At 44.9% G+C, this 8312-nt stretch overlaps 1 protein-coding gene across 1 annotated transcript; it reads right to left on the bottom strand.

The window, feature by feature from the left end:
• Positions 1–6308: 6308 nt before the first annotated feature.
• RBMXL2 (RBMX like 2) lies at positions 6309–7502 on the bottom strand. The gene has a single exon (XM_055143890.1). It carries the CDS (start codon positions 7500–7502, stop codon positions 6309–6311), a length of 1194 nt encoding a protein of 397 aa, XP_054999865.1.
• Positions 7503–8312: the final 810 nt, after the last annotated feature.

The raw sequence follows: 8312 nt of genomic DNA, 5'->3' as shown, positions 1-8312 counted from the left end.
GGAGGGTGTGGAACAAGCAGTAAGGGTCAACTGATTAGTGATGGATAGCAAGTAGACATTTGGTGGAGAGCTGTTACTGATACATACTGAGGGGAGAAACCTAAAAGCTATATGGTATGTATTATCAGTATTAAGGAGTGATAGCACAGCGGTTGGGCGTTCACCTTTCACGCGGCAGACCTGAGTTCGATTCCTCCGCCCCTCACGAAGAGCCTGGCAAGCTACTGAGAGTATCGAGCCCGTGTGGCAGAGCCTGGCAAGCTACCTGTGAGTATTGGATATGCCAAAAACAGTAACAATAGGTCTCTTAATTGAGAGACGTTACTGGTGCCTGCTCCAACAAATCAATGAGTAACAGGATGTCAGTGTATTATGTATTATACGTATTATTTTAATATTTAAATAAATGAATAAAATGGATAATATATACACACTGAATAGGTGTCTCTTTGCTTTGGGGGGAATCTTGAAACTCATCCCCTCTGGTAAAGCCTTTCTCTAAGAATTCATGTTTTCCCTAACCACACTGCATCCCTACCTTATATCTCTCAACTTTGTTTTTCCTTCTAGGCAGTCCGATGCAGGACAATCTGTTAACCATGCACTAGACTGTACTTTAAGAATTAAAAATAGCTTCTGGTTCATTATCTCAGAATGAACTAGTGCTAACACTTTAAGAATAACTTCATGAAGATGACTCTTGACTTAAGAGAGGGTTTCAGGACTAAAATTAAACTAAATTTAAATTAAATTAAAATTAACTAAGTAATTAATTCTAGGGCACTAACCAAAATAATCAATGCCAGTCATTCATTTGTTATTAGTTTGACCTCAAACTGATCTCATGTTTTCTGCCTTTCTTTTTGATTCATATTTCTGCCATCCTTTTTTCTGCTCTCCTGGTATGACTTCTAACTATGCTAATGATTCTTCTGTCTTCTTTTACCCTCATCTGGGTGCTTAAACGTCCAACAAAAACTAACTTGATGGTAAAGCATAGCAATAAAACCACAGTTCCTTTTTAGTGAATGGTTACTATATTCCAATTTCTTTAGTGTAGTGTCTCATTTAATACTGAGAGTAATCTAGTTCTTACTTACCCATCACATCTTATTTCAATCTTCACTTTCTTAATATTCCCAAGCCTTATACCACACCAAATCTTTTTAATGTAGTTTTTCAAAGTTCCATGTATCTTCAATAATTCCTATTAATTACAATTTTACCTTTTTAACAATATATGCCTTCCCTTTTGAACATCAATTTATTTAAGAATTAATGTCTACCTGGTGATGTTTGGGGACCACTGCAGGTGGTATCCAGGGAACCATATGGTGCCAGGATGGGATCTGGGACTCCTACATACAAAGCATATTCTAAACCTTTTGTGTTCTTTCTCTGACCTGCATTGTTATTTTAAATGTTAATTGTTATAAACTGACAGCATTATTTGCATATGAAAACAATGAAGGTCAATTTTCCCTTTTCTTTTTGGGTCCCACCTGGTGGTGCATCAGGGACAATTTCCTGGTTCTGTGCTTCACAGTCACTTCTAGAAGTGCTTGGAAGACCCTGTACTTCTGGGGACTGAATTTGAATCTCCTAACTTAAAAGACTGTGCTTTAGTCTGTTGGATTATCTCTGATCCCTGAATATCACATCTTTAAGAAAAATGTCCAAGCCATTTAACTAACAATGATTTATAACATACGACCCAAAGATTACCTTTCTGATAATCTATACATTAAGTCTTTGCTATGTTTTCCTAAAACCTTCATATTGTTTCCATATTTTTTATTCTTTGAGCATATTAATATGATAGTGAAAAGCACTCCATAGATTGGCAATCACTGCTCTGTAGCTCTATTTTTTTGCAGTTGATACCTATATTCAATGTCACTTACAAAATATTTAGATTCAGAATCACTCTAAAGTGGTCCTGTACTACACTGGGAGTTAAACTAATTTCGGAAGTATTAAAGACAACACAGATTCATCCACTATGACTGCACTGCATGTATGAACTGCAGAGTCCACTTTTTCTTGGCAACACATATTTGATATACCCCAAAGAGAACAAATTGTCACTGTCACTGTCATCCCATTGCTCATCGATTTGCTCGAGCAGGCACCAGTAACGTCTCCAGTTTTTTTTGAGACTTGTTGTTACTGTTTTTGGCATATCGAATACGCCACAGGTAGCTTGCCAGGCTCTGCCGTCCAGGCGAGATAATCTCAGTAGCTTACCAGGCTGTCCAAGAGGGGCGGAGAAATTGAACCTGGGTCGGCTGCGTGCAAGGCAAATGCCCTACCGCTGTGCTATCGCTCCAGCCTGAGAACAAATTAACTCTCAAAAAATAAATTTCTGTGGAGAAAGTGAGTGAATGAACGTCCTAAAAAAGCTGGAGACTTAAAAGAGGAAAATTTTAATATTTTCCTTCTAGGTTTGTGGGGTTTATCTTAAAAAGAAAAAGTGTCCCCCACTGCCAGATGTCAAGTCATAGGGGTTTAGGCACTTGACTTGCACACAGATTCCTGTCAGATCCCTGGTACCACATAAAATCAGAAATATTAGTGGTCCCCAAAGGAGGAAAATAGGCAAACAGTTCTTCCCCCTCCTAGCTGATCCGTGTCAACAGGGAAAAGGAGTTATTACCCTAAAGGAAGGTCTACACTCAGCTTTAAGAGTTCTAAGACCCACGTAAGATTCAGGTTGGAACAAGAGATGGGAGATGTTCAAGCCTCAACTGGTGAAGAAACCGTCAATAATGCTGTCAGTTGCCACAGAAACAGTGTGGATGCTTGTGGTAACCCCGTTTTGGACAGGAGACATGTGGAGAGAGGGCCTTAGTAGCCTAAGACAAGCGCAAGAAAGTATACATAAAGATTTTGTTTATGTGATATATTTTCTTTAAATTACACCCAGTGGGTTGTCCTACAACACTAATACATGGTTTTTCTCTTACCATTATAAATTTTCACAAAATGTGAATGTCCCTCTACAAAGAGGGATGCAAAACATTGAAATTCCAGCTAGTGTTGTGCTAATATTTTATTACGATTTGTATTATTAAATTTCTTAAATGATAGTATGCCAATTAACACAGAAATTTAAAACATGCGCTTCTTTAAAATCCATCTTAATAATAGTATTTCATTAAAATTTCTCAAACCATCTTGCTTTCCTTATCATCTTGCCATTTTGCATATTGCTCCAATTCCAATTTTTTTATTATATCCAAACATGCGATTTTATTCTTTCACTACACAAAAATTTTATATTTACCTGTCAAAAACACATGGATCAAAAAAAAAAAAAACACATGGATCTGGTTGATTCATGCATCTGCACCTCTAGTTGATCCACTCCAGGTAGACTCTTTCATTTTGTAATGTTAAAAATGCTATAAGGAACAATCTTGCACATTATCTCCTTGTATGTATGTACAAGTTTCTCTAGGTCCTCCTTGTAGAGAATTTCTGGGTTGTAAGGTATGCACCATCCAATTTTTCTATGCACTATAAAAATTTCCAAAGTGATTGTGCCAATTTGTACATCAGAAAAGTATGAATTCTGGAGTCCATTTTTCTAATTGATTTTTAAACATGCTTTTGGAAGTCATTTCAATGCAAATTCATTCAATCTATGTTTGCTATTTCACTTTCCTAATTGCCTTTTGTCCTATAAAACTACCTTATTAGTGTAGAAATTTGTAATGTTTTCCTTCTAAGTTTGTGGTTTATCTTTTTTAGAAAGCTACCTCATGGCCAGTGGTAAGTGCAGTGGTTTAGACGTTTGGGTTGTTCGTGGTTGATTCCTTTTAGATCCCTGAACCTGTAAGTTCCCTGAGCATCACCAGCCGCAGCAATGCCTGAAGAAAGAGCCAGTAGTAAACCTTGAGCAAGCTTCCTGAGCACAGCCAGATGTAGCTCCAAACAACCCCCCCATGCCCCGCCCCTCAAAAAATTACACTAAAAAAAAACCAAAAGCACTACCTATATAATAAATCTATTTTCTTCAGTGTTTAACATTTTGATCTTCACATTTGTAATCTTCAAAACAACCTCAAATGCATTTTTTTGTGTATGCTGTTGGAGAATCTTACCAGTTTGCAAACTGCCACTTAAAAAAAAAAAAAAAGCTTGGTAGGGCACTTGCCTTGTACTCCACCAACTCAGGTTCAAGCCCCAGCATCCCACTTGGTCCCCTCAAATCCACCCCGCCAAGAATGATTCTTGAGCCAAGAGCCAGGTGTGGCCCCACAAAAATAATTTCTTGAAATGGAAAAAAAAAAAAAAAACAACAACCAAGTTCATCCTTTCACCAATGACTGAAAGCTATCCCAGGCATGTATGTACAAAGTGGGCCCATCTTTAGGTCAAATTTGGTCTATTGTATGAATACTGTCCATTGATATTCACAGAGATTAAGTCACCAGAGCTTTGTAGGAAGTCTTGATACCTGATAGAGTGAATTATGTTTGTTTTTCAAGACTTTGATTCTTCTTGCTCCTTATTCCACAATGTTAAGTTTTAGGATATTTAATTCTCCCATTAGTTATCTTTTTAACCTGCTATTTAAAATAATTTGTAAAAGTGACATGAAGCTACATCCTTTCAGTTAGCCAAATCTTTTATTTAGTATTCCATCGTTGATCAACACAATTAAATGGTGCTACTAGGAAAAGAGAGGGGAGAGTGTGCAAAGTTATGCTGAGGAGGTTGAGAATAAGATAAAGTCTTCCCAACCAAGACATATGAGTCTCCATTCATATTCAGTCTTCTATGTTCGTTAATAAAAATTACTAATCTTTCTATAAAGGTCTTAAGACTTGCTAGATTGAGTCCTGATTTTTTTAAAAGCTATTTCTTGCATTTGATCTTCTGGGCCACTAGTGCAACTTCTCCTATAAATTCACCTACATATTATTTTGTTGAAAGATCATGTTTTGAGAGTTGTGTTACAAAATCGTATTTCTTTAATATTTTGTTGCTATTCACAGGATCAATTGTTTCCTTCAGCAATTACTACACTGAATATGGGTCCTAAAATTTTAACCTGCTTTGTCTGCTAGAATTCCTTGACCTTTATCTCAAACAAAAGGGGATTTCTGTGGGATCTGGACAGAAAAGATGCCTTGCCCTGAGCTGGAGATTAAAAACGGAAGTTACCTACCTTCTGAGCTACTTTGGAATAGGAAATAAAGCCTCTAGTCTTTGTCAAACCCTTTTCCCCTGACCCTAGAGTATGGACAGGAAGCAAGCTTTTAATGAAGAGGAAGACCCCAGTCCCTTGCACCAGATTGAGATTCTCAGGTTTTGAAATTCTCAGATTTTGAAATGTTCTCAGGAGTTCCTGGACCTTCTGAGCTCTTTCTGCTTACATCTGATTCCTCCACCCCAGGGGCAGAAGCTCAATTTTCTCCACAGGAGGCAGCATAAAAATGAAGCTATTATGGTTTCACAAATCCACCACTGATATATTTTCTATTTGTTTCTTAATTTTTGATAGCAAAATGAACTCTATTAACTGATACTTTGGGTTTCTTTTTTGCAGCTTTGTGGTCTGACTGGCCACACTTTAATTTAGTATTCCATTCTTGTTCACACTTAGGAGGAACAGTTTTGGGACCAAGGGAGTGGGCGATTCTGCAGATTCCCAAAAACAAAAAGCGCAAAAAATGGCCAGGATCATCCATTTGCTTTTGAACGTTTACTGAGTTAAATAGAATTTTCTTTACATAAGCATCTATGTGGTTTTGGAGCTGCTGATCGTTTAACATGAGAGCAGTAGATTCGATCTGAAAAATACCTTGTAATCTTAAAAGAAATATGCACCAGTTTCCCCACTCCCTGCTCCCACATCCCCACCTCGCAATCGAGTTGATTTGGACAGAATGGTCCATTTTTCCATTTTAGGAGGGCAGGTGTTTGGAAAAGATCTTTAAATGGTCTGTCTCATTTATCAAGACAATGTAGAAGGAAGAAAGCCTTTAGGATAGTTTCTACTTGTAAATACAAGAAGACTAGTACGCAGCAGGTTCAAGTCACACTTTTTAACATGAGCTTGTTGAAAGAAACGTTAACAATTCCAGAAAAACGAACTTTAAACGAATTTGAACTTTTTTCCCCTCTCAAAAGCACAAAAAAAAAATTTTAAATGACGGAGAGGAAGTTAACAAGCAATTCTTAAAAGGCAAAAACAACTCTTCCTTAAAGCAGTCCTTGGGGAAGTCCCCCGCAATAACGGGCTCTTCTTTAGCTTAGTTCCTCGGAAAACACATCGGTCCTGGCCAGTCTGTTGCTCCTTAGTATCTGCTCCGGCCACCCCCTCTCTCCACGCGGCTTCCAAGGCGGCCACCGCCCCTGGGCACCCGGCGACCGGAGCGGCTGTAGGAATCACGCGGGGGAGGGCACCCCCTTTCCATGGATGGAGGAAGCCCGCGATCGCCCCTGCCTACCCGTTCGCGGCCTCTCGAGTAGCGGTCGCTGCGGCCGCCGCCGCCGCCGCCGTAACCATCGCGGCCCCCGCCATAGGCGTCGGGCGAGCAGCCCCGGTACTCGTCGTAGCGGCCCCCGCCGCCGTACGACGGCGGAGGGCCCCGCGCGGGGGTGGCGCTCCGCGGGTCCCCGTAGCTCTCGAAGGGGTCTCGGTAGGAGCCTCCGCTCGGGTGATCCACGTAGTCACGGTCGCGCCCTCCGTAGCCATCCCGGTCACCGTAGCCTCTCGACGGACAGTCATCCCGGGCGTTGGAGTGGCCGTAGTCGCGGTAGGTGTAGTCGCGGGGCGAGGGTGCGAAATCGCGGGGGTCGCGGGCGCTCGGGTAGTCGCGGCTGGAGTAGCTGTCCCGGGGGGAGTAGCCCTCCTCCCGGGGACCCAGGTAGGGGTCGCGGCGCGGGGGCGGCGGCTCCCGGCGCGGCGGCCCTGCGTAGCCGTCTCGCCCGCGCGCGGCCGGCGCCCGCCCGCGCATCCCGCCGCTGCCGCTGCGCGTGGGGCCCGACGGCGCGGCCCGCTTGGGCGGCGGCCCGGCCCGGCGCGGCGGGGGCGGCGGCCCGCGCTTCATGGGCATCGGGCCTCGGGAAGGCCGCAGGTCGAAATCGCCAGCGTAGCCGCCGTCGTCGCTGGGCCCGCCCCGGGAGGGGGGTCGACGCGGGTCCCCGCCCCCGCGGGTCCCGCGCAGGCCCCTCGGACGCCCGCGGCTGCGGGGCGGCGGCGGCCCCCGCCGGCCGCTCTCGAACGCCGGCTTGGTGGCCTGGGCCACCTTGATGGCCTTACCATCCAGGGACTTGCCGTTCATGTCGCGGGCGGCGGCCTTGGCGTCGGCGGGGCTCTCGAAGGTGACGAACGCGAAGCCCCGGGACTTGCTGGTTTCTCGATCTTTCATCAGGAGCACCTCGATGATGCGGCCGTACTTGCCGAACTCGGTCTCCAGGGCTTTCTCGTCGGTCTCGAGGTTGAGCCCCCCGATGAAGAGCTTCCCGGGGCGGTCCGCTTCCACCATGTCGGCCGGTCGGGTGGTTCTGCGGCGGCGGCGGCAGGCGCGGAGAAGACGCTGGTGCGAGCCTTCGAGTGTCTCCTGGAACGACGCTCCTACCGGTCGACTCGAGGGCGCTTAAAGCCGGAACCGCGGTCGCCGCCCCGCCTGCGCAGGCGGAATGCTGGGGTTCGGGCCACTTGGGACTGGCTCACGCGGGCCGGCCGGGGCTGTCCCGGCCTGTGATTGGTGGATCGTCCTAGCCGCGCCGTCCCCCGCCCCCCGCCCCGTCGGGAAGGGTGAGGAAGGTCCGCGCAGGTTTGTAACTTTCCTTCCTGCCTTCGAGCGCGGATGTGCCGTCCGCGTTAGGCTCAAGTCTCTTCACGCCCCAGAGGTCCTCTGCACACCGCACGGAAAACCGTTACGTTACAAAAAGAAAACAGCCCAACACTTCCGAACTACTCTTAAAGGTCCCCTCCGAGTGGCCCAAGCCGCTTTCGAAGGGGCAGGCGGGGGATGAAATAATTGAAAAGTGTAAGAACCACAACTTGTGTGGAGAGTTGTAACGACATGAGACTTGTCTGAGGGAAGGAAAGCGTTGGCCAGGCGTTGCGGCTGCTCGGTGGCATCGCTGGCACTGCGTAATCTGAAGCCTTGGCCCGTTTTCTCCGAAGGCCGTCCGCCAAACCTATTGGGTTCGTCCGAACAAATAACGCGATTTTTAACGAGTTCTTTGTGATAATCTCTGATTTTAAATATGCATGAAGAGGACGCGTGTTTCACAGATACTGTGGATAGATTTTGGTTTGAAGTTGTAATGGCCCAAGCCACATTAAA

Source organism: Sorex araneus, chromosome 6 (assembly GCF_027595985.1).
Source record: "Sorex araneus isolate mSorAra2 chromosome 6, mSorAra2.pri, whole genome shotgun sequence".
NCBI classification, from domain to species: Eukaryota; Metazoa; Chordata; class Mammalia; order Eulipotyphla; family Soricidae; genus Sorex; species Sorex araneus.
The sequence above is the reverse complement of the archived record's forward strand: the minus strand, read 5'-3'. Positions and strand labels throughout refer to the sequence as shown.

Bases quoted from the DNA above. Each gene is read 5' to 3' on its own strand.
- RBMXL2 (XM_055143890.1), bottom strand. From the start codon at position 7,502: ATGGTGGAAGCGGACCGCCCCGGGAAGCTCTTCATCGGGGGGCTCAAC.